This window comes from Poecilia mexicana, unplaced genomic scaffold (assembly GCF_051168715.1).
Source record: "Poecilia mexicana isolate PSO_F unplaced genomic scaffold, ASM5116871v1 scaffold_1, whole genome shotgun sequence".
In the NCBI taxonomy this organism is placed as follows: domain Eukaryota; kingdom Metazoa; phylum Chordata; class Actinopteri; order Cyprinodontiformes; family Poeciliidae; genus Poecilia; species Poecilia mexicana.
In genome coordinates, this window is record NW_028263370.1 from 3,279,545 (window position 1) to 3,305,567 (window position 26,023).

Consider the following 26,023-nt stretch of genomic DNA (forward strand, 5'->3'; position numbering starts at 1 on the left):
GTACCTGAGTAAAGCCATGTCGTCATCACTTATGTTTTTGTAAAGTGATAGGGAGTCATATATCCGGATCTCTTTGCAGCTGAAGTCAAAGACCTACAGGACAAGCATGTTTTCATTCATAAATTTCAAAATTTTAGATAATTTCTGCAAAATTATCTTAATACTTCCACTTTTTAAAGTTTTTGTTTTGCTTTGTTTAAATACTCTTTGTATGTATAAAGTTGTGAAAACTACCTAAAACACTTTGTGATAGCTCACCCAGAGAATGAAATGATTCCCAGTCTCAGGAGAAGAATGACCCACAATCCTCGGAAGGTATATTTTTCCACATTGCTTTAAGGTAACAAAAAAGAAAAGTCATTTACATAAAATACTGTCAATTGAATAAATTAATAGATTTAATAATTAATACATTTTTATTATTTCATTAATTGTATTTTAATAAAGTAGTACTTACTGGTATCTGCTTCACAATCTGATCTCGGACAGTTCCATCTTTGGTCCACTCACGGTGCCATAAAATGAAGTCATATGTACCCAGGGAAGTACACTGCAAAATTATAGCACATATCTTTAACAATGCCAACTTATTTTTTCATTTACGAAATGACTTTTAAATTCACCGTATTGTCTTGGGCCGCCAGTTGTGCTACTCGGTAGTTGACAGCCTACAATTAAGAGATATAATAATAGCAATAGCTCTGTAAGAGCAATGTAGACACAGGAATAGTTAATTAAACAAAAACATGTAAACAATACTTACATCATCTGTCAACCATGGCATAACCAATGAAGATTCTTCTAATAAATCTGAGGTGCACACACTGGTAATGTCTTTGATTGACACGGGAAATCGTCTCCTGGCAAGTGCTAGGACTTCATTTTCATCCCGTCGCCCAGACAGCAAAGTCTTCAGTTTCACCTTTCCGCATGTGTTATGAATAAAATAATCATTATTTTAAAAAAACAACAGAATAAATATATAGCTTTGTCATTACCTTGCTGTTATCATCAAGAATGTATTGCTGTGCCACAAAGGAGGACATTACATTGCTGTCAGCCTTGATGTTTAGTTTCTGCTCAGGAGCTAAGGTTTTCATCACATCTATAAAGACAAATGGAAAAAATTAAATATTCATAACACTGTACTTCTATTTGTCAAGTCTTTATCATTTGTACAATTTATGGAAAATATCCAGTAGTCAGATACTGTGCTTAAAGATATGCAAACAGCAGTCACTGACTTTTTGTGTTTAAAGTAAGAAGCCGATATTGAAGTGACAAAGACTCTGATTTAGCAGCTATGTTGAGAATTGAAAGATGTTGAGTTACAGGGCAGGAAGAGAGAAATAGGGGTATAGGAAAAAAATTAAAGATGGGAACAATCTTTCTGTGTTAGGGAAACCTTAAGGAAATCAAAGATATGTTGTCTTTACATGACAATGCCTGAAATACAAAGTCAACATGCAAATAAAAGGCATTGAAACCAAAGCAAAACAGAAATACAATGAAAGTATTAAAGCAGAAAATATTGAATCAATTGGTGCCTACTCAAATACATCACACTTATGTTTCATGTTTATAGTCATTGACATAATTCAACGTCCCTGCTACTGAAAAAATTTCTACTTTATTATCACTGCCATTAGTATACTCATCTTTCTTACCAGAAGACTTTAGTCCCAGCATCCCGTTAAGTCCAACGTCCAGCTGGGCATTGCACATTGCCTCCATGTCTTTTTGAAAGTTTCTGTTGAGCTTGTCATTGTGCAGATCAATTAAGACCCTCACAGTCTGCTTGAAATGATGTTCATTCATTTGGCACAGTGAATACCTTACAGAAGCAAGTTCTCGGTTGAACTGTTCAGCGACAGATGAGTTAACTTCTTTCCTAAGATCATGGCAAATATTCAGGCTTCTGAGCTTCTCCTCTGGTCTTTTTTGATTTTTTTGATGAAATCTATCATACAGAGAATATCTCTCACATGTCCCTGTTAATGGATGTTGTCGTGCAAATTGGTTGATCCCGTCGTCTGTATGCATTGGCAAAGGACATCTCAATTTTTTGACCCACTCCATGTTAATCTGTAATTCCTTTTGCTCTGCTTTTTTGATGTTTTCAACCGTTGGGGCACAAAGTCGGCCATCATGAGGTTGGAAGTACAGCTGTTTGGTGCGGTTGTTGGTGTGTCTTGCGACCTGGCCAGCTACATCTGAAATGTAGCATGTAGGGAGGTTTTTAAAGCTCAACAAACCGTCTGCATGATCTCTGGCAGACTCCATCCAGAACAGGAAGTTGACGTAATAAACGACACCATGCATACATGAGAGGTGAAGGACACCACCTTCAAATAGAAAAAAAATAAGTAATAAATACAATGTGCATCACAATACTAACAAAAATGGAAAGTAAAAACCAAATACTCACCACCAGCTTTCTGCATCTTCAGGAAAAGTTTTGGATAGACATCTTTAAAACATAGCAGTTCCTGGAGCCTATTAATGAGCTCTGCTATTGTCCCCTCAGATGACACACCCAGAGAAAGGCAAGCATCTTGAAGATCCTTCTTGGAATGCTGGCAATTTGAGAGATACGTTTTCATTAATAGAACATAAAATTGTGAGTACTGTGCTGAAAGTGAAACACATAATGCACCTTTTTTGATTCGATGAGTTCCAAAATTATGTCTTCGTTTATCTCTCTCGTTGTATGTGTGGTGTTGTCCTGTTTTTTTTTCAATGCCTTTTTCATTTCGGTTTTTGGAAGAACGTTTCCAACTCGGGTGTGCTGTCCCATCCAGGGTGCCAAAGTCGAGTGTTGAGTTGATGTGCTGAATGGATTCGCAACTGTTGTTCCTTTAATGAAAGTATGAATCATGACATAATTATTTAACTTCGGTAACATGGCTTGACTTAAAATATAGTCTTTCATTAATATGACTTCTCTTTACTGCAGTTCTACACAGCAAATAAATAAATACCTGAAATGAGGGCATCTGCGATTATTGATTTGTCTAAATCGGACCACGCCTTAACAATATCAACTTAAAGTTCCTTGTCAGAAATGTCATCAGGATTAGGTCTTTTAAATGTGCCAACTGCAAAACAACAAGACAGTCATAATGCATGGATATATAACAATTAATCAACATACAAAAACTGAAATTAAAATTTAAGTTTATTTCTAAAAAATAATTCCCAGGCCATACATAATTTCAAAACACAAAATCATAACTTTATCCAAATACTAACATTTTTAAAATGTATGTTTGTCTTGTTAATGTACATGTATAACAAAAGTCTTACGTGGTATGTCAAAAGCCAGTTTCCAGTTTGCATCCGCTATTATTACCGGTGGGTGGTGTCCGCACTGATAACACGAGAAATCAAATTTAAAATTTGTCAGAGAAAGAAAGTGATGGAATGCCTTTCGAACAGTTTGATGATGGTATCTGTTGTCATTAAAGAAGGATAATGTCTCCAACATCCGTCCGCTTGTTGACTTGTTCTGTGAGTAAACACATATTTACAGACATAATAAGAAATTTTAGTTTTTACAAATGAAAAACTAAAAAAAAAAAATTATTGATGTTTGGCTTTAATTTTCCTCACCGCCAGGCCTGAAAGCAGAAGCTCACATAAAGGAAGCGTAAGAAGGACATTGTTGCTGAAATTGTGAAAACCTGAAGTATAGTCTTGGAATCTCACAATGTTCCCACAAACTGGGCATTCTTTTTCGGCAACTGAGATACCTATAGATTAAATTATAACTTGCATTAGTTTATAGTAAATACACAACACAGCTGCCTGAAAATGCATACATTTGTAGTAACATAATGTCACTTAAACAAAATATGGCTTATATATCCAGAACAATGCAGAGGAACACTTTATACTCACCTTTTTTGACATAACTAATGCCATAAACCGTGGCTTGTGAGGTGACTATCTTGGATGGACTAAGCTCTGGAGGGGTAGGTCCTGGACAGTATGGACAGGTGCTTTCAGAAGGCAAAAAGCATGGTCGTGGCACTTCCTCACATGTTCTTAATTTTATTGGTAAGTCCTGTAGGCAAGGGATACGCTTATGCGTATATATGTAGAGAGTCATTGAACATATTTTTTGTGTGGTCATTTTTTGCTCTGCAGAATATATGGTACTGTCTAGCATGTGAGTTTCTAAGTCTTCTATATCCTCAATCTGCACATCAGACTGCATCATCACAGTGTTTTGTGACTCCTGGTAAATCCACCACATTGCCATCATTCTGTGAATGCAACGATGGGATTTTCCACTTCCCTTGCATTGGCAGTTCCATTTTCCAGCCAATGAATCAAAAACAACTCTTGTTCTTCCAAATTGACACCAGCTGTCAGTTTCATTTGTGAAGATGGAAAAAAAATACCAACGTTGAGGGACTTTGTTCTCTCCAAAAATCACAGGGAACACACTGTCTACATTGATGTTCTTAGCTGCCAGATCCAGGTTTTCACATTTTGCAGCCCATTCTGATGACATCAAGCCTTTGCTAAGCATGTCCTGCAGTGAGTCTGACTTTAGTACTGCTGGTTTGACATACTGCTTGGCATGCTTTGTTCTTTCAAGGTGAACACATTCTTTCCCTGGATTACCAGACGACCATGCTATCTGCATGAATTTGCGGCATTGCTCCAACTCGCAGTCAATCGTTGGTGGGTTTGTCGACTTCATGACGTGAATAGGAAAAACAGGACTGTGGTCATGTTTTGGAGTCACATATAGTCCGTGTACAAAGTCAACACACGTCATCGGTGTCTTTTCTATATAATGCACATCCCTAATGTGCCTTGTTAAATTTCGGTATGTGCTTAACATAGATGTACAATGTGGACAGGCAAACTCTTCTGTTTTGGACTCCATGTTATCCTTGCCACCTGCGGTCTTCCTTTTTTTTCTATTTGAAGTGACAAGACTTTCTAAAAGAGAAAAACATGAACAGTAATGAATTACTCTTGAAAAGGTACCAACAGTTACTAGAAAGAAGAAACAAAAACTGTATTTTCAGTAACACTTCATTTGAAGGGGTGAGCATAAGACTGACAAGATGTTATGTCAAATATGACATAACACCTGTCATGACAATAAAGGAGTCTTTATGAATGTTTTTGACAGTTGTCATGAAGTGTCATTTGGTAAATAATGACACTTTTAATGCCAAATTTCTATAAAAGTTTCATTAAAAGTCAATTAAAACTGCAAATTTAAAATGATTTTTAAAATTATGATAATTTAATGGCAAGTTGGCATTTTTAATGGATTTTCAATAAAACTTTTTGAGGAAATTGACATTAAAAGTGTCATTACTTACCAAATGACACTTCATGACAACTGTCATAAACATTCATAAAGAGTTCTTCATGGTCATGACAGTGTTGTCATGTTTTTGATAGTGTCATGTAAGTCTCATGACATGACACTATCAACCTTTTTCATATTTTTAATATGAAAAGGGTTGTTAATAAATTTGAAACTGCTGTTTCGAACCTGTAAAGACAAATAATCAATAGGATACTTTTACCTCTTTTGTAAGGTTTACTATTCTGATTAATTAATGACTTATCTATGTTGTTGTGCTTGATGGGATAAATGGGTTTCATATATAGAAAATTGGTTGAGTCTTTATCGGGTAGGTAAGGAGAACTAACTCTAGATTACAAAACAGCACAATGAAAATCCAATTATAAAATAGGAACCTATGAATGAAAAAAAATCATTTAATAAAAGAGAAATATTTTTTGGTGGTTCCTTTCCCTTATGGATGTGTAATTGTAAAGAAATGGATACATTTTCTTTTTAGTTTTCCATAATCACAGATTTTTCCAAATAAATATGCATATATTTGTAATTCTTTATACAATGATTTTTTATTGTTACATCTCTATCAAATTTTTTGAATTGTTATTGTTTTATTATATATTATGCTAATGAAGAAGGTGTTGTCTTAATTAAATCTGTGCCCATTTGTTGGCTAGCATTACACTCTACTTGGCTTTAAGACAAGTTATGTGATAAATAATGTGTCATTGTGAATAGTACAGGCATCCTCAAAGCTTATATATTTTTGGTGCAGCTTTCATAATCCACATTAAAAGCATGATGTGGAAAGACATATTTTTAAAATGAGGTGTTGAAAAAAAACATTAATAAATTACCTTTTCTTTTTTTGGATGTGGTACCTGCAAGACAGAAATTTTAAATAAAACTTAAAAAGTCATACACTCATACAACCAGATAAATATTTTCAGCGCATTGCATACAAATGTCTTGGGAATACTTATTGTAATGCTTAATCATACTGTTTCACATGAAGATAAGAATTTGTCTGAATCAAAACTACAAACCATGTATGCGATCCAAATGCTTTATGAAGTTATGAGATCTTGAGAAAACAGAACATTTGCACATTGGGCAGTGGTAGTGACTCCTGCTTGTTTCTGTGCCATCCTTACAAAAGCAGGCAACCACAAATTTTTCTTAAAAAAAAAATATACAGATATTATAAGGCATTGCATAATACAAATAAAAGAAATTTCATCATCAATAGACCTTAGATATAAATTAATTCTATCATACCTTGACTGTTGTTAATATAATAAATTGCCTCTTTGAGATGCCGTGATATGAGATGAGCAGCATTTCCAATTTCTTTTTTCTCACAAAACATACACTGTGAGGCTGCACTGGCCAAAAAAGAGTCCTTATCAGAAAAACAATGGGAAGCTGTGATAAAAAACACAGAAAGATCAACATAAAACATGAAATTATAAGAAAAAATAAATGTGGTTTAATAATAACACTTAATGTAGTGTCATTATAGGTTATGAGTGTTACAGTTCTATTTCTGCAAATAAGAATAATTTCATTCCATACAAATATTATATAGTACATCTTACCGTACATGTTCACAAATTTGTTGTAAGCAGTCAAAGACTTAATAATCTATCCATGTAAAAAAAAAAATAAGAAAGGACAACGGAAAAGAAATGGTTTCAGTAGGTTGCATATTCAGCCATGACAATATAATAATTAGAGTAATAAAAATGTTACAGTACACTTAAAACGCAAATCCACATGCAGAAGCACATGCGAATTAATTGATAATCACATAAATAAATATCTGTGGGCAAAATAATGTATGTACATAAATTCACTTTATGTGCGGTCTAACACTCCCAATGCTATTTCCCAGGACAGGCGCAATTACACTAAGAGCGTAATGGCAACGCTCGGAGTTAGCTGTCGATGCGATGGCTTATAACCCTAAGCAAAGTCAACCACAAAAAATATTAATTTTATTGTAACCCCGATTAAAATAGTGTTAACTGTAACGCTATAATACGCTGGTCATAAATATATCAAGAAGGTATTTTTTTTAGCAACGATGTTTAAAAAAAATGGGGGGGAAAAAATCCCATGTGGTTGCAGGAAACGCTAGCGTAGCCTATGACTGTCGCAGATTGTAGTGTGTCATTCATGTATCATATGTTTTTGAAATCATCAAAAGCGTTGCAAAAGAAAATGAAAGACTTACCTTTGTATCAGTGCGTTCTCAAACGTTCGATCACTACTAAAAGCAGAGTCGTAATAACGTGGTCGTCATTAGGCTTTACGTAAATTTCTTGCACCCTCGGGTTGCCAGATAGGGCTTTGGCCAAGATGGAAAAACGTAGTAGTTGTGTAAAACGTATATTGTAGAAATTAATAAAGTTTGAAAAATAAATTAAAGCTTAATGATCATAATTTCTCATGGAGGAATAATAAGTTATTTGATCTTGATGTAGTAAATTCACACGTTGACTAAACATGAATTTTACAGCAGACTTCAAATTGCTGTTTAAAGTATTTACATACAATGGAAAATAAATATTGACAAATATTTTACTATGCATATACTTTGTGACATAAACTTGAAAAAATGTTGAAACATATCTGCCAAATAAAATAATATGTAAACAGCACAATTTTCTTTGAAAAAATCATTTGCATCTTAAGTATAAACTAAAGTAATTTTTATTTCCAAAAATATGTAACATTCTTGTTCTTAATGCTGTTTAAGATTCACACATTGTCAAATTTTTTGAGGTGTAAATAATTTGTGTTTTGACTTATCAATATTCAATATTGGTGTAAAAAAATTGAAGTTGTTTTAACTTGAAAGTGAAAATCCTCCTGCTGCCTTGAAAATGCTGTTGAAATGCATTTTTTAGCTCAGATTTTAGTCATTCTCTCATCTTTGAATAAGAAAACTTTGAAGACAATGAACCGAACCAGAAAAAAACACAGAGAAGCAACCTTCATTTATGCCACACAAATCTGTAATAAACTTGACAAATAATGAAAAATAGCGGGGATTAAATGTAATAAATAAAAACAAGTAATAACTATTTAAAAATGATTAACTGGCATTTTTGGAAAATTATGATAACATGTTTCTTTTTTTAAAAAATGCATTATCTTAACAAAAAACACTGAAAGTTATAGTGGCTGCCTGGTCTATTAGATAATAGACCAGGCAGCCACTATAACTTATGACATCCTGTGCACTGTCATGGAACCAGGCTGAACATAATGTCACTCTGGAATTGTCAATATCTCATGTTGCCACTGTCAGAAATGTTAACTAATAAGTCAATATTAGTGAACTTACCCGGTTTAATAATCAATAGCATTATATTAAGGTCATTGTATGAAAATAATTATAATCCGGAACTGACAGGAGCTTGTCAGCACTGACATACCATGGCAACCGAGTGTCAGTTGTAGTGGTAGGTACCTACTGGTAGCTATTATCACCTGTTGCAGAAGAGGTCCCATCTGAAAGCGCAGGAGTTGTCTTTCTCTGTTTAAGTCTGAACACCGGCTGTATATTTAAATATGTATGAGAATTATGTTGTAATTAAGATATATTTTATTTCTATTTGTTTGATCTAAAGTTATTCATATGCTACATTCTGTCTGAAACAGATAGAGAATGAGGTTAGCAGCCTGTGGCACCCACGGCCACCTTACTTGTGTCACCTTACCCAGTGGTAAGGTGGCACAAGTGGCACCTTACCCAGAAGCCCGTGGCACAAGTGACAGCTTATGGCAACTGTCAACATGTTTTCACTGAGGCTGTTTATTGGAAACTGAAATTTGAGACTGTATAAAAAATAGACCAGGGCATATTTGCTTTTTTTAAGGGAACAGAATACTTAACAAGAAATGCAATACTTTGTGCCAGATCCACCATTATTTTCATTAATTATAAATTCATTCATATTAATTCTGACACAGAAGCTGTCACCAAAGAATATTATATTTCTATTCTATTGTTTTCCCCACTAAGCATATTTAAATATGCTGAAGTATGTATAATACAATTAAAAATACTTTAAAAATACAACTGTTTATAAATATGGCTGCATGTATAAGGTTTCCAGTAACAAAACAGCGTGTTATGAAAGATTAAATGTTCAAATACGTCATTGTGCCTGTTAAACATATAACGCTGAGTGGAGCGGTCGAACGCTATAAGATGGCCGCCCTAAATCTCGTGAGCAAAAATAGGCGAGAGGGGTCCGTGAGGCGTGGGAGGTGCCAGTATGAGGTCGTGGCAACCCTTGGAAGGTGCCGAAGTCAGCCGAAGTCAGCCGAACGCAGTGGCAACACTGACAGCTAGACCCGAAAACAGTGACACTAATGGCAGGTGTCAGAGGAAGTGCCAGTAAGAGGTGCCGAGGTCAGCCGAAGTCAGCCGAAGTCACCCGAACACAGTGGCAACTCTGGCAGCTAGTCCCGAAAGCAGTGGCACTTGTGGCAGGTGTCAGCGGAAGTGCCAGTAAGAGGTGCCGAGGTCAGCCGAAGTCAGCCGAACGCAGCGGCAGCACTGGCAGCTAATCCCGAACGCAGTGGCACTTGTGGCAGGTGTCAGACCTGCCACCGGAAGTGCCAGTACGAGGTGCCGAGGTCAGCCGAAGTCAGCCGAACGCAGTGGCAACTCTGGCAGCTAGTCCCGAAGGCAGTGGCACTTGTGGCAGGTGTCAGCGGAAGTGCCAGTAAGAGGTGCCGAGGTCAGCCGAAGTCAGCCGAACGCAGTGGCACTTGTGGCAGGTGTCAGCGGAAGTGCCAGTAAGAGGTGCCGAGGTCAGCCGAAGTCAGCCGAACGCAGTGGCACTTGTGGCAGGTGTCAGACCTGCCACCGGAAGTGCCAGTACGAGGTGCGGTGTCACGATTTGCGCCTGCTGTCTCTCGAAATTTGACACAACCGAGCGTAATATTAAAATAGTCCAAACACACATCATCTTGTTTTTCTTCTGTAAGAGATTAAAAGATTTAGCATAAAGTTTTTGATTTAACCAAAACCAAGTGGGTTTTCTGCAACATGGTAAGATACATTTCTCCAAATATTATTGTTGTTGGATGCTTAAATTTAAACTTGTTTGAATTAAAGAAAATATGCTGCAAATTTTAACTTTTAAAACCCAATTATTGAATAATAATAATAATAAAAAAATCATACCTTCATGTCTGAACAGTGAAGGTGATTGTCAGAAAAAGTGCACTCCTCATTTTACACTGATTTTTAATTTGAGAGTTCATATATCAGGAACAGAATAAAAAAAAACCCATTAACTTAAAAAAAAAAAGCACCAAAAATTATAATAGCCATTTCTCAGCATGCATGACAAGAACATTTATTTCAGGTAATCCACAATCCAGCTGGATTTTCAGTCAGTTTTACACACACAAACTATAAAAGGATTAAAATCACCCCAAAACTATTTCATTTCTACTCCCAAATCATAATAAATGGAGGGAAACAGATTAAAGGCAGGTACCAAAAGTCTTTGTGCTCTGTTATAAATCAGGCTGATTTTTCATGTGAAAAATTTAAATCTTACCCAGTATCATGCTTCTTATTACATTAACATAAATTAAAAAATGAAAATAAAAATAAAAAAACATGTCTCCTCTCTGCTTGTATTCATCACTGGTCCGTAACCAGATTCCTACAGTATTGTTAAAAAGTTCACAATACAAAAATCTCATGGAACTAGAAAACATCAGAGAAGCACATGAAGTCACATAAAAATATTGAGCCACTGAGACATTTATTTTATTTAAAAAATAAAAAATCCCTCACAATCCGAACTGAGAGGAAGGAAACAGACTCAGATTGTCTCCCATTTTAAGTGACATATGATTGGTTCAATTACCTTAATGGTCACAGTCTAGGTCAAATCAAGCGCCAACATTTTGTCTACATCTAAATATCTGAGCCAGAAAACAAAAATAATTTAAAAAACATTTTTAAAAAAAATGAACACACTTCCCTGTGTTGAATTTTGCTGGCAGAATCAGAAATCAAACTTACAGTCCGGCTGTACCTGTGTGTCCGCATCACGCTCCAGGTGGCGTCTGCTTCCAGCTTTCTAATTTAGTGGCTATTGCTCTTTGGCAGTGTCCTAGCTTTTTATCTGGACGTACCGTCCCTTTCTGCTTGTGAGTCGAGGTGGTGTGTTGGTGTGTAAAGGGCAGTCATATTACTCTGAAACATACACCAAACATGCACCACTGCACACACACACACACACCCTTACGGTGCATTGCTAAAGTATTCATACCTGCTGAGCTTTGCCACATTTTGTCCTCTTACAAGTCCACACCAGTATTGATGCACCTATTCAGTGGACTGATATTTGGTGGGTTGACACAAAGTAGTGTGTAATTGTGAAGTGAAAAAGTATTGAGACATTGCTTTGAATTTTTAAAGCTGAATATCTGAAAAGTGTGGTGCGCTACGCATATACGGATATGGAGCAGATGGGTCAGGGAAAAAAGTTCTGGAGAAGTTTAAAGAGGAAGTATATTATTTTGTAGCACAATCAAGTGACTATGTTAGCTTCAGGTGTTATAAAAATGCTGCATATATCAAACATGACATCAAAGAAATTTGACATCACAAACTACTTTGAAATTGGCCTGTCTCTTTAAGAAGCTACTACTTTCTTCAACTCTCCATCTTCAGCATGTCATCGCAACATTATGCTGTTTACAACTGTTCTCGAGAGCGTTGAAGTGAGAAGTAGTTTGTATCATGATCTCAGTAGACGCACAGTCATGTGTCGTAAAACAATATGCTGCGCTGTGAAAGTCCCACTGAGCTTTGTTTAATCAATCCAAAAAAGGGTCGACTCTCAACGTAAAGGACATCATGTCATTGGAAAATCTTACAAGAGGCTCATGGAGACTCTGGGTGAGTCACAGGGATCTACAGCTCAGATTGGAGCTGAGGGGGAAAGGAAGCTAGTCAGAGCAGAGAGAAAAATGGAGCCAAATTCGAGAGAATACTGGAAGAAAACCAGTGAGAGCAGGGGTGTCAGACTGCAGTCCTCAAGAGCCACTATCCTGCAGTTTTTAGATGTGCCACAGGTACAAAACACTGGAATGAAATGGCTTAATTACCTCCCTCTTGTGTAGAGACCTGCTAATGACCTAATTATTCTATTACATCTAAAAGTTGCAGGACAGTGGCCCTCCAGGACTGGAGTTTGACACCTGTGAGTTAGAGGCTACAAAAAGACTTGAGACTGAGCAAAATATGGCCCAGTCAAAGTCCCAACCTAGCCTGGCCAAAGGTTTCTAAATTCCAGTCTCTCTTCACTGCTCCTTCTGGGCTTTCTCCTATTGAAGGGGATTCTCCCAGGTAGATTTTTGACCAGGCCAATCAGCGAACAGAAGTAGAAGTTGTGAACAAAGTCATCAGTTTTCTGTGCTGTTTTAGAATTGTAGTCTGTAGTTTTATTGAAGGCAGCAGAGGAAGTGAACGAAGCCGATCAGTCCGTGTTGGCCACACTTCCAAATACTGAATCAATATTAACAGCTGCCTCGTTCAGCTCGGCACTTCTCTCTTTGCAGTGGAGGACCGCTACGTCACGGACAAACGTTAGCGACTGGGTACAAACTCCACGCCTCCAAGAAGCAAGTGCTTCTCAATAATCAAGAGTCCAGACCCTCTGAATGAAGCGAAGCGTAGAACAAAGTGCTGGTTTTTACCAGGGTAGTCCCGACCTAAACCCAACTTGAAATTTATTTTCGAGTTGGGTGGTAGTAGTTGTGGTTTTTGCTAACCATTCAGTATAAGACCGAGCTACAGAAATGTCTCCATCATTATGCGCCACTTTGGATTGGGCTACCACAAAGTTCTACTGAAATACACTAGTTTGCAGACAAAATGGATAAAGATTTAAGAGGTATAAATACTTCTGCAAGGCACTGTACATCTTTACTGTGGAAAGACAGAGCATGCATACAAGCTACGCTGAGGCAGGCTACATCCCTTCTTTTAACCTTATCACACTCTTCCGTCAAACATGCTTATTGGCAAATACTAAATCTCCTCATGCACTCTCTCTCATGCAGGATCACACACACACACACACACGCACACGCACACACACACACACACACACACACACACACACACACACACACACACACACACAGCATTATGGCAAGGTTAGTAATTGTAAAAGTGCGGATTAGTCGCAGTTTCACAAATTTGCTTTTATTTGCCATTTAGTATTGAGATATTTTTGCCAGTCAAAGACACTTAATTTCACAGTGCAACACAGTATGACAAACACTGACATTAGGGTCAAGACATATCATATGGGTGAGGTTTAAAAAAAATATACCATACAAATAAAATAAAATAAAAAACTGAATAAAAATAAAAAGTGCAAAAAAACAACTTAACAGTCACTGAATATAGCATCAATTCAATTTTTGTGTTAAGTGTGTGAATTTCAGTTCACTACAGAAACAAAACTCAGTAGCAGCAAAAAAAAAAAAAAAAAAAAGACCAATTATAAAACATTATAAAGATCACAACCAATCAGTTTTACTAAAGATATCAATATGGCATCAAATGGATATCAACACAAATGTAGACAGACACATACACACTCAGTCACATGCGCACACACGCACACACACACTTGGTCACAGTCAACAGGTGCCAAGGACATTGCGGTGGGGAGTCAAGTTTTAGCTCGGTACCATGTCCAAAAACAAATACAAAAAAAAAAAAAAAAATACACATTTCACACACCGTTAAAGAATGCCGAAATCAGGATTTACAAACTTGCAACATGCATGCGTTGAGCCGAACCTTGGAGACGAAACTAAGGATGCGCTTTCTTTGTACGATTTCCTCCCGCTCAGGTGAGAAAACAGAAGTGTTAGCCCTAAGCCCCCCGTCCCAGAGGAATGTTGTTTTTTTTCGGTGGGAAAAGTTTTCCCCACGCTCTCGCTCTCTCTGTCTCGTTCGATCAGGTAGAAAAAAACCATGTAGACAGCAATATGTGTGATAGATGATAGCTCTGTAAAGCAGCACTCTGGTAAGAATGAAAGGTAGGAAAGATGGATGAGGATAGATCATCTTACAGAGAAGCAGAATCGGGTGGAGCACAGATGGAGTATTTGATATTGAATCCTATTCCCCCAGAAAAAAGAAGTTATTAGAGAGCTTGTTTTTTTCTTTACCTGTCTGTCCCTAGCTACGTGTAGTAGGTCTGTAAAAAGTCTAAACCACAGTGCCACCCACAGTCTGTCCCAGGTACTGCATGTACAACTTAATGTCTGTGAGTCTGTTGAGCAACCAGCTACTCGTTTAAGTTTAAGAATCCCATTAAAATCCTAACTTTCCCTGTCGTTCCAGCCAGGAAACAAGCTTTCCTCCTGCCTGCTGTCCCTGCCTTGTTAGTGAATCCCCTCCCTGTCTGTCCCTGAACTTTTCTCTGTGCTGCTCTCTTTTCCAGCTGGTCTCCTCCTCTATCTGTCCCTACCAGTTAGTTGTTGTTGTTTTGTTTTGTTTTTCTGTGTCAGGTCCCTGCCTAGTTAATCTAGAGGTGTCCCCCCTGTCCCTCCCTCCCACCCGCGCACCCTCCCTCTATGGACAAACACATAGGGCGTGGGGGCCGTCCATCAGGGGGAGCGGCCAAAAGCGTCCCTCTCCCTCCCCCCAGATCAGGGCCGTGCAATACACAGATGGATGAGTTTCCCATTCACCCTCCTCCTGCTGGCTCACCTGAAGACAAAACCACAAAACATGAAGACGTTAACGGAGCAACGATGCAGTTTTTCTTTACTTTAGCTCGATGTGTGGTGGCTTACCTATTGGGTGGGTGTGGAGAACCTAAACGCCGTAGCAGGCTGCCAGTCTCTCCTTTAGCAGTGGGGGGAACTGCTCTGAAAACTGCTGCCAGTTCTCCTCTCCGACCTGCTCCTTGAAGCCATGAAGGATCTGTGGAGACCATCAGCAAATCCAACGTGTGTGAGCAACGAGAACGTATTCAGGAGATTTTAAAGATTTAAATTAGGATTATTAAGTGTAAAAATGAAATAAACAAACGATGTCGAGGGTACATGGGAAACGCCTTTTATGTTTAACTTATGTTGATGTTATAAGCCTATAGCAACAAGCAATTAATCAATTAACAACATTTCTGCAGGTTTCATCAACTCGGACTTTTTCAGACTATTATGAATTAATTTTAAGACCTAATCATGCGAATGGATTCGTGAGTTTGATGTCATAACAGTGCAAAGCTTTTTTGCACAGAACGACTGTAGCGTTGTACAGGCAAAGACGAACTTCGTCCAGCAAACTGGCAATAAATTTGCACTTACCCAAGATAGATGCAAAAAGCTAGCTAGCTACCTAGCAAATATATGTTAGCAGCAAGTTAGCAGTAGCTTCAAGTCACAGAAAGCAATGAAGACGTCTGCGTGCGACTCAAACTAGTGACTGACAGAAAAATATCATATGGGTGTTAGACTCCAGTCCTCAATAAACTATATTGAATATATGAGGTTAAATAGACCTGCAAGAACAAAACTTAAGACCTGTGATTAACGATTTAACATCGTTTCTAATGAATGTAAGACTTTTTAAGGAAGAGTGGACACTCTGCTTAATCAAATGAAAAATTAAAATGAGCGTGATAATTTAGATTTTGATGATTGACACTTTTTTGAAGGGCAATTTTGTTAACAAAAATTTTACAATCCATTTTATTTAAGGTTTCGGTTGAGTGTGGTTCCTATTTCCTTTTTATTTATTGTTTTTGGTTGCTACGTTTTATTTTACATATTTGAAATGTATTCCAGTTCAGTGTGGAGTTTTGTGCACAAAGTTAAAGTTTATTAGTGAGAGAAGGAACTTGCATTCTTACACTATCATAAATATATGACTTGAAAATGGTGACAAGGCAACAATATTACTGTTTATTGCAATAACTTCTGGGACAATAAACCAGTGAAATGTGTTATTGTGACAGGCCTATTCATCTGCGGAGGTTTGTGTTTGCAGGTTAATCCCTGAACTGCAGAATGCGACATAAGATGTTGAATCTTGCCTGGGTTATCCTGCTACATACCTTGTAGAACATGTCTCTCAGATCATCTTTAGGGTTCACCCAGGAGGCCACGGCGTCACAGAAGAAGATGAAATCCTGAGCATCAGAAAAAGGTGCAGCAGGTGTAATTCGACAGACGGTAACTGGGCGACACGTACATCTGCAACGGACTATTCCTCACCTGCACCACGCCTCCGGGATTCACACCGATCATTATGCAAATCCCTCGGAAGGCAGAGTCTTTCTCCTCGTTGTCTCGGATGTTGCGGAGAGACGTGCACCTGGAGGATGTCAACAAGAGAGCAATGAGCAGCAGATTTCTACCGTTTTCTCACAGCTGCGATTTGCGCGAAAGGCGAGGCGTCCCACCAGGGTCGGATAAACTGCGGCAGCATGGGGGCGACCTCCTGAGGGCAAACGTAACCCAGTCTGCCGATGGTGATGGCTGCAACAGGAGCGCAGACGGCGTTAAGCGAGTAACAAAGGTGTTAGCAGTACATGAGGAGCGAACGTCTACACACCTGTGTTTTCCAGCAGGGTTTTGGGTGTGTTGGGTCGGTTAATGATCTCAACCAGCTGGTTTAGAACCATAGCTATGTATGGCTGCATCTCCACTCCTGATGGGAGAAGAAAGAACAAGGTCAGACACACAACATCTGAAGTTTAAACTAGGAGCATTGAGATACTGGTACTCACCCATCTGCATGCAGATCTCCCCTATGGCCCAGGTGGCGTTGTTGCACACGGAGATAAATTCTGGGTTCAGATTTGTCCCGAGGATCGGCATAAATTCAGCTAAAGGACAAAGATGTCATTAAAAAAAATAATCATCCAGATTTGTGTAATCTTTTTCCTAACTTTTTATGGTCACGTTTCACAAAAAACACACGATGTGAAGTTGTTCTCAAGTGCCTTTAATATGCTGAGTGTGGGTGTTAGGGAGGAAGAGGAGGAGATAATTACCGATACACGGTTTGACGTGAGGGAAGCAGGCCTTGGTCAGGTCACCCAGCAGAGCAAATGAACTCTGCCTCACCTCAGGCATCGTATCCTGAAACAAAATCACACAAACAAAGGCCGACATAAACAAAATCTGCTGACCTGAAATGGGTTAATGGCACATCCACTGACTACCTGGGACTGATCAGAGCCGAAAATATGCAGGTTTCCTACATATTTTCACATCATGGATGGACAAACGCATGGCGGACAGATCAATAAATGGATGGATGGACCAACCTTGCAGAATAGGGAAGGGTAGGTCAGTCTATCTACTTCTATATGTAAACCTGGAAAAACTCAGTTGTATATTTTTCTACACCAAGTAAATGAATCTGAGGACAAAACTGTATCTCTCAAAAGCCTTCAACGTGCCTTGAACCTAGCGGTGGGCATTTATCGTATTGTTTATCATTTATCATGATAAGCTTCTTGTCATGATAAGAATTATGATTTATCGTTGTCACAACAGCTTACGATTAATAAAGTTTAAAACCTCCCACAACTGTCGACATTGTCAGGATTGTTAGTTTTACTATTTTCTTCTTTATTTGTTCAATTAGAGCAAAAAATAAATCTCAACAAGATGGATGGATGTAGATTTATGTAAGAATCTGTGGCAGATAGATGCTCTCTGCTTAATTTGACTGAGCTTGAGTAGAGCTTGGTCAAGACCTACTCAGAGCCAGGGGGGTTCCTATGGGGTGGCCATGGCCCCTAACCCCTGGACAATCATTGGACCCCCCGGCCAGGCAATTGGTTGTTGCAATATGGAGGTAACTCACCAGTAGACCACCAGAACAAGCAGTTCCCCTCCAAAACAGTTGGAGGCAGCGGTGATGGCATTTATTTATCAGCTTCCAGAAAATATTGTCTGTATTTAGTGAATTATTTGGAAAATATGGATGTTGTTCTCCGAAGTGGCCCTAGTGCCAATTAATTGTTGGCCACCACATCAGTACACGCCTGATCACCACTATGAGAATGTTCCTGCTCCACCACTGCCGAATGATGCCCTAAAGACCACCTACTTCACAAGTGTCTAACAATTTGCTTTGGTCTTTCACATAAACACCCAAATCAAAAAAATGCTGTGGTTGTAATGCGACAAAATGTGAAGGAGTTTAAACACTTTCTGTAATAAAAATTATAGAAAGAGAAGATATGAGCAGATTTTTCATAATTCCACATCATAAAGACCTGAAGCTGCTTTCTCGGACTAGATGGGATGCGAAGGTGATGAAATCCACTCTCACCTGCATGCACTGGAACAGCAGGGTCATGATGTTGCTGCGGGCCACCAGCGTGTCGACGTGGCCCCCAAGTCCCTCAGCCAAGCCGCTTAATAGATCCAGGGCCACAATCATGAAGTCCTTATCTGGTGCTTCGTACTGGTCTGGCTGCTGACTGTACATCTGAGAAACGCCAACACAGCGGTTCTCATTTTCATACAACTATACATGCTTCACAGGCTTTAACCCAGTAAACTTCAAGCACTTTCAAGGTAAGTTTCCAAACTTTTCCAGCACCACACTTTGCCAACGGAAACAATAGAAATGAAACAAAAATGACAGCTACAATTCTCTATTATGGACTTAATAACTTAACTGCAGTTTGAATATCAAGTATTTCAAACACGTTCCAAACCCTGAAAAAACCTGATTGAAATTCAAGCACCCATACGAACCCCGACTATTAAAATCAGCGTGTTACGGTAAAATGCTGTGACGCGGCTCACCATGGCCTGAGCCAGCGTCTTCTGGACCAGGGTCACGCAGCGCTGGTACACAGGCTCACAGTACGGGAGGAAGCCGCTCTGCAGCGCCGTGGCAACCGACGACAGACACTCCAGCAGAGGAAAGAGGTCTTTGTCCTCGTCCTTCAGCTCGTTCCATTTGGCTATCAGAGGCGGCATCAGCTTCTGGATGTACTCCTTCAAAAAAAAAAAAAAACCCGAAAAGCAAAATGTTTCAGTCCCAAGCTGTGTGAATGTGTGTGTGAATGTGTGTGTGTGTGTGACCGCTGAGCTCACAGGCTGGTTGAGGTGGTGTCCCACAGAATCAGCCAGCGTTCCTATAGCGTCGTAGAGGATCAGCAGGTTCTTGTGCTGATATTTCCCGAAAGCGAAAACCAGCGTGTCCAGGATGAAGCTGAGGTACGGCACCAGCTCCGTGCACGCCTCCTCCTCCAGCGTGGCGAAGGCGCTGTGGCCAACAGGATATGGGTGAGGAAGACGACTGAGCAGGAAGTGAAGAAGAGCACAGAGGAAAGCTGAGAGCCGCACCTGCACGCCGCCTCCTGCACCCTTTTGTTCCCATCCAGGATGCGTTTGAGAAGCTCGGTCATGAGGGGCTTGAGGTGGGCGTCGGGGGGCTGGCTGACCACCCAGTGGGCGTAGCGACTCAGCGTCCAGCAGGCGATGGAGCGCACCAGAGCCTTCTTGTCGCATAAGCACTGGATGAGATGAGGAATCAGCTCTGGCAAGTAGGGAACCATTCCCTGCATGCAGCCTGAAAAGAGGACGAGAGCTTACATTTCTTCCTGTTTTATGTTAAAATGTATGTTTTAATGCGATTTTTGAGTCTGTGTCTAACCCTCAGCGATGGCGCCAAGCACCAAGATGCCAGACTCCTTGATGACCCAGTCAGGATGGAACAGCAGGCCTTTGAGCAGAGGCAGGAGATGTGGAAGCAGCTCCTCACGAAACACGTTGGCCAGAACGTCCAGAGCCGCAGCCGAGCATTTTCCTGGGAGTCAGAGACCGACGGACGAGATTAGAGACGCACCGATAGGTGAAAAGCTTCTGCTGTCCTTCACCATGTTTTATTGATCTATGCCATAAAACCCAATAAAATTAATGGTAACATCTAACATAATTTGGGCTTCTAATGAGAAAATCAAGAATTTTGTCATTCAAACCTACTGTAATTCCTTTTTAACAATGGATGAAAACAGAGGGGAAAAAACAAGAAGCAGTTAAGACAGACAACTGGACAGGTAAAAAGTTTTGAAATAGAAATATTTTCCATACTTCAGATGTTAAAGGATATTTTCACACCTGATACTCCAGTAGACTTGGTTCGATAGGGGACCAAAATTAAAACACTTGTTACATTTTCAGTTGGTGCGGTTCGCTTTCACACTGCACTGTCAAACAAATCAAACTGTTTGAAAACATGTTCCCTCTCTCGCCTGTGGTGGCGCTGCAACAAGAACCACTGAAGGAAACGACACAAAAACCTGCAAAGAAGGCATGAGCACAACGTCCTTCTTTGCAAAATGTAAACGAATGTGTCAGACTTTAGCGATTGTAAGGTTTCTTTTTTGTCTTTGGTAGAAAAAACAACAACAACACACTAGCCATTTCTCCCGCTAGGAACGGATTCATGAGTTTGATTTTGAAGCCTTTATCCAGACTGTCCTGCGCCACAGCCTGCTTCCTGCTTTTGGAGCAAACTCTGATCCGCTTGGCATTAATATGCATTTGAACCGCACCAGAGTTCACTTCAACTGAACTGAGATCTAGGTTTTCAGGCGGACCAGACCTCGCTTTTTTTGGTCCGCACCAGAACTCGACTGCACGTTCACTCCTCCCCAAACGAACAAAGTAAAGCAAAAGAAAGCCGGTGTGAAAGCTTACGAAGGTTCCAATCAGACAACGTGTCGTCGTCATCATCCTCGTCATCGTCTATGTCCTCGCCCTCCTCGCCCTCCCCGCCCTCGTGTTGCAGAGTCACGGTGCGAGACTTGTGGAAGCGAGGCTTGATGTCCTGCTCGCTGTCGGGAATCGTCTCGTCCTCTTCGACGTCTCCCTGGAGGACGATAAAGATTAAGTTTGAAGTAAACTAGATTCTTCTAAGGGCAGAGTTTGTGTGGAGGAAGCATTCGATTTAACAACAGCTGCTTACTTTTAGGAGGATGATGTCGATCTCTGAATATTTCATCCCGTTCACCAAGATAGGAATCAGTCTTAAAAAAGCAAAAAAAAAAAAAAAAAAAACAGGTTTAAATCAGGTGAGCTCCTCCTTCATTACCTCAATCCATCTGTCAGCACATCTTGACTTACTGGACCAAGTGTCCAGACAGGGCCTCTTTACAGATGGGCTGCTCAGCCAGAGTGAGCCAGAACTCACAGGCTTCCAGAGCCACGTTCTCATCGGGGTCCTGCGTTCGCTGCAGCATGTACTGCAGACAGAAAGAAACACAACGGCTGGCGGTGAGGAAGAGGAGGAGGAGGACCGTATCTACAATGGCGGTGGTGACAGAAGATCCAACGGTCGCCTCACCTGGATGATGCTGTGCATGTGTGGGATGAGGCGGTCGATGCGAACTTCCAGCAGCATGACCAGAGCCCTGCAGACGTTCTTCCTCACCTCACTGTCTTCGTCACCAGCCAGGGCAAACAGACTCTGCGAAAGGAGAGAAGAAAAAGAAGGATGAACGGATTAAGTGAAGGAGGAGCTGGAGAAAAAGACGGTAAAATAAGGTTTGGGGTAATGTGGAACCTAATCTGCTGCGTTCCACCACATTAGTCAAGGTAAACGTTTTACGCAATGTCCAGGGTTCCTGCAATTTTTTCGATTTTCTGAAGTTTTTTAATGACATTCTGGATATTTAAACATAGAATATTTACCAAGTTGGGTTTTCTTAACAGCATTCAGTAGAGATCTTGAAACAAGCCTGAAGTCATATTTTTAATTCAGCGGCACGATAAAAAACTATTTCTTATGCTCTGCTTGGCCTCTTTGCCATCTTAGATTTTGCTCCTTCTCCAAATCTAGAAAACATAAAATGTTTTTTTTCTGTTCATACAGACAGTAGCGACTCTTTCACTGCTTTTGTTTTCTAAAACCATTCAATAAATATGAAACCGAGCATATTAAACCAGGATTGGGTCTTCCAAAAATCTCATTCCAAAAGTCAAATTAAGTCTTCAGTTCAACACTAAGTTCAGCTGAAACGCTTTACTCTGCAGAACGAGCCAGATGAAATCTTTTTATCCCTCACCTCAATAAAAGTATCAATGTTATCCATCAGAGCTTGAGCTCGTCCAATGATGAACTGGTTCACACAAGCGATAGCGTGGGATCTAAAGGAAAACCAAACCAAGAGCTTACTTAAATTAGACTGAAAAAAGGAGAAGGAACAAGACAGGAAAACAACAGAGGTTTACCAACCTGATCTTGGGGCTGCAGTGCTTAAAGAACTGGAGAAACTTGGGGATCATGATGTTGAGGGGTCTGTTCAGAGCGTCGCTGTCCAACAGCTCGGACGAATCCTCACAGATTTTCTGCAGCGCTCCAAAAGAACCCTGAAAGAACGAGGAAACCAGAGCGATCCAATCAAATGAACAATCAGAAACCGGTCCCAGTAAGTCGCGCAGAGGCCGTACCTCGCAGGTGTTGTAGTCCTCAGAGTTGAGCAGATTGCAAAGTTGAGGCAAGAGCTCCGGCCAAGTCTGCAGCTCTCCTTTAGAGGCTATGGTTGTGATCAAAATCCCTTCACGACGAAGAAAAAATAATAATTTAAATAAACCTGCAGCTGAAAGTTCTGGATTATTTAACACAACACAGCCTTCTACAGCTATAAACATCTGCAAAACACTGTTTCGAGCACCCACACAGCAACTTTTCTGTGTAACAAGTCAGCCTCCCACATGGCAGACTGACTCACAATCACTACAGGGTAACACTTCTTCTTTTTGCTTTTCTCCCACCCCTCCCACCTTCCCCCTTTCTGCCACACCCTCACCGATCGTAGCTCTGATAAGCGGCGACGGATCTCCGATGTTGTTGAGGCATTCTCGTTTGATGAAGTCTGCCACGTTAGGGGGGAAGTTCTGGTAGTGAGCTTTCACATTGTTCTTCAAAATCAGACCACTGAGAGAGCGAGTGGGTTCGTCTTCAGAGAGAGAGGATGAAACAGCGTTTTACCATGTGAGAAGCAGGATGCTAGATACAGAACTTGAAATATTAGCATGAAAACAGCTGAAAAGAAAAGACGGCAATATTGACAATCAAATGTTTTTTTTTTTAAACTCAATCATACCCTCAGACTTGAGGCTTGTGAGGACAAAGATGAGATAGTTGTTGAAGTCAGGGAACTGGTTAAGCTGCTCCAGTTTCTGGGGCATCGGTTAAGGAGTTCAACCATCCACACTCGGCACAAACATCCTCACACCCTCATCTAACAAAGGGCGTTTTCACGCCTCACAGCCCAATAAACTCTGTTCGATTGAGGACCAAAGTGGCAACACTTGTTACATTTTCAGCTGATGCAGGTTGCTTTCACGCCACACTGTCAAACAAACCAAACCCTTTGAAAAACCGGTTCCCTCTCTCGCCTGTGGTGACGCTGCACCAAGAACCACTGAAGGAAACAACACAAAAACTTCTGAAGAAGACATGAGCACAACTTCCTTCGTGAAATGCAAACAAAAACAGAGTAGTGTCAGATTTTAACGGTTGTATGATTTCTCTTTTGTCTTGGTAAAAGACCACAAACTATCTCCCTCTGGCATAGGAGTCTTGCGTGTGTTTTGGTGAATTTACCAATAATTGCCTGTGCAGTAGTTCACTTTCTGCTTTTGTTGCAGCCTCTGGTCCACTTGGCATTCATATGCATTCAAACCTCACCAGAGTTCACTTCACCCAAGCTGAGATCTAGGTTTTTAGGCGGACCAGAGTTTCCCTTTTTGGTCTGCATCAGAGAAGGATTGCATATTCACACTTCCCCAAACAAATCAGACTTTCTAGATAAACTAAAATTAGATGAAAGCAGACTTAACTGGGCTGGTGTGAATGCACCCTTAGACCTCTGTTTGGTATTTATGCATCTTCTATGTGTGATAAATCTTACTCAAGAGTGATGCTGAGGCAGATTACTGGGATCCATGAAAGAGACATAGGACAAATAAACAAGTATACACTTAACATATGCTACCTATTTTTACACTTGACACCTTTGAGATGTCCAAGTTCTAGACTTTCTAGACTCCAGCTTCCAGAGATTTCAAACATTTTAGCCATGAAAATTGTAATTTAATAAATGTATATATATATATGATAAAATACATATCTGATTGCACAATTAAATGATTAAATGTATTTTTCCTTACTAATCCAGACCTGGAAAATACTTGAATCAAATTCCATACTTTTCCAGCTTACAGAGAAACCCTGGGCTTTTGGGAGACGCCGGAGTGCCTGCACACAGAACATGCAAACTCCACTCTGAAAAGGTCCAGCTTGGGTTTGCACCAAACATTTTGCAGTGAGGCAACACCGCAAAGCAGCTTTCCACCAGGCATCCATTTAGACATGGTTAAATTTCCACACAGACTGAGAGGTAAGGATACTTCTTGCACAGCTCTCTGAGTGGCTGTATCTGGGGACTGGGAATCTTTGAGCAGCTGAAGCACTTGCTGCAGACCCTGTTCGTCTGGCTGCCACTCCATCCTGTGAAGATAACACATTGATGAGCTGTCTGAAAGGCACGACAACAACGCCTCTAAGTGCTCTCACTCACACCTGTACGTAGAAAACAAGGAAGCCACTCACTAATGATAGTTGATCATCCGTTATATTATTTGCCTCAAACAGAAACTGGCTTTTGAAATACTCAGAAAATGAAAAAAGACTGAAAATACTATCGAGAACCCGGTTTGATAGCATGAGGGGCTAGGAGCATTTCCTGTTTTCTGATGTATGAATCCCAAAGTTAATACAAGCGAGTGCTAAACCACGGTTAATTAGCTTCGGTAAGTTGTAATAAGTTATAAACTAAGAGCTTAGGAGTGTTTTCTCCATGAGGCCCAGACGGCGCAATGTCTCTGAGACAGCTAGCAAGCTAGCTTAACGTCAACATGGGTTAAAATGCGTATTCACTAGTTTTGAACAGCTATAAGGCGTAAATTACACAGATTCCCGGTCACTGTACTGTATATCTGAACGTGTAATTAACACCAATGACAGAAAGGCTTTCATATGCATGATATAAACAACCGGACATCAACCCAAAGCTAGAACATGTAGCATGTCTAGCTAGCATCTGTATGAAAGTAGCGCGAAAGATTTTACCTGGTTACTCCGGTATGCTGGTTTTATATTTGTACGGAAAAGAGTGCAGTCACGCTGTAAAAAACTAACATTAAACAAAATATCGCAGCTATCTGTGTGACTGTGTAAAAAAAAACGCGACAGTCTCTGTAGGTCTGTGTATTTGTTACGCTAGCTTGTGTATGACAGAGATTGCATGCCTTGCGATCAAGCCGGGTGACCTGTTTGATTCCTGCCGGCTTCCGTAGACAACAGAGCTGAACCAGGTGATTACGCAGTAAGACATGTTTTAAAATTACTGCCTTTTTCTTATTGTAAGTGTGGCTGTTCGGTTTTTAAAATGTATCTTTTTGGTACAAAAATACGCTGCGCGTTTAATTTCGTGAATACTGTATATGACTTCTTCTGAGCTCTACTCTTGGCCACTAGATGGCGCCAAGTTCTGATTGCCGTAGTTCAAACATGATTGATTAACATCTACATGCAACAGGTATTGGTTTGATGCTCATTTGGATGAAATAAAC

At 40.0% G+C, this 26,023-nt stretch overlaps 3 protein-coding genes across 3 annotated transcripts; all 3 read right to left on the minus strand.

Moving 5' to 3' along the window:
- Positions 1 to 85: 85 nt before the first annotated feature.
- LOC148161051 (uncharacterized) lies at positions 86 to 2,858 on the minus strand. The gene is made up of 4 exons (XM_088007337.1): positions 2,657 to 2,858; positions 2,429 to 2,576; positions 1,668 to 2,345; positions 86 to 93 (listed from the first exon to the last, which is right to left on the minus strand). The coding sequence occupies exons 1-4, from the start codon at positions 2,795 to 2,797 to the stop codon at positions 86 to 88; spliced, it is 975 nt and encodes a 324-aa protein (XP_087863463.1). The 5' UTR covers positions 2,798 to 2,858.
- Positions 2,859 to 3,859: 1,001 nt separating this feature from the next.
- Positions 3,860 to 6,940, minus strand: LOC148161052 (uncharacterized). Its single transcript, XM_088007347.1, has 2 exons — positions 6,934 to 6,940; positions 3,860 to 4,956 (listed from the first exon to the last, which is right to left on the minus strand). The coding sequence occupies exons 1-2, from the start codon at positions 6,938 to 6,940 to the stop codon at positions 3,860 to 3,862; spliced, it is 1,104 nt and encodes a 367-aa protein (XP_087863473.1).
- A 6,633-nt stretch (positions 6,941 to 13,573) lies between these two features.
- Positions 13,574 to 25,748, minus strand: tnpo2b (transportin 2b). The gene is made up of 24 exons (XM_014986653.2): positions 25,521 to 25,748; positions 24,800 to 24,899; positions 23,491 to 23,566; positions 23,194 to 23,343; positions 22,835 to 22,941; positions 22,620 to 22,753; positions 22,450 to 22,531; positions 21,729 to 21,851; positions 21,509 to 21,627; positions 21,351 to 21,411; positions 21,083 to 21,254; positions 20,037 to 20,189; positions 19,727 to 19,952; positions 19,475 to 19,646; positions 19,181 to 19,375; positions 18,699 to 18,857; positions 17,407 to 17,494; positions 17,140 to 17,238; positions 16,965 to 17,060; positions 16,813 to 16,888; positions 16,625 to 16,724; positions 16,465 to 16,539; positions 15,200 to 15,329; positions 13,574 to 15,113 (listed from the first exon to the last, which is right to left on the minus strand). Exons 2-23 carry the CDS (start codon positions 24,896 to 24,898, stop codon positions 15,222 to 15,224), a joined length of 2,670 nt encoding a protein of 889 aa, XP_014842139.1. The 5' UTR covers position 24,899; positions 25,521 to 25,748; the 3' UTR covers positions 13,574 to 15,113; positions 15,200 to 15,221.
- Positions 25,749 to 26,023: the final 275 nt, after the last annotated feature.

Bases quoted from the DNA above. Each gene is read 5' to 3' on its own strand.
- tnpo2b (XM_014986653.2), bottom strand. From the start codon at position 24,898: ATGGAGTGGCAGCCAGACGAACAGGGTCTGCAGCAAGTGCTTCAGCTG. The intron at 21,852-22,449 runs GTGAGGGATAAA...CTCCTTTCGCAG, and splicing joins ACATTGATACTTTTATTGAG to AGTCTGTTTGCCCTGGCTGG. The intron at 21,412-21,508 runs GTAAGTCAAGAT...TGCTTTTTTAAG, and splicing joins CTGTCTGGACACTTGGTCCA to ACTGATTCCTATCTTGGTGA.
- LOC148161051 (XM_088007337.1), bottom strand. From the start codon at position 2,797: ATGGGACAGCACACCCGAGTTGGAAACGTTCTTCCAAAAACCGAAATG. The intron at 2,577-2,656 runs GTGCATTATGTG...TCAAATTGCCAG, and splicing joins AACTCATCGAATCAAAAAAG to CATTCCAAGAAGGATCTTCA. The intron at 2,346-2,428 runs GTGAGTATTTGG...TTCTATTTGAAG, and splicing joins GAAGATGCAGAAAGCTGGTG to GTGGTGTCCTTCACCTCTCA.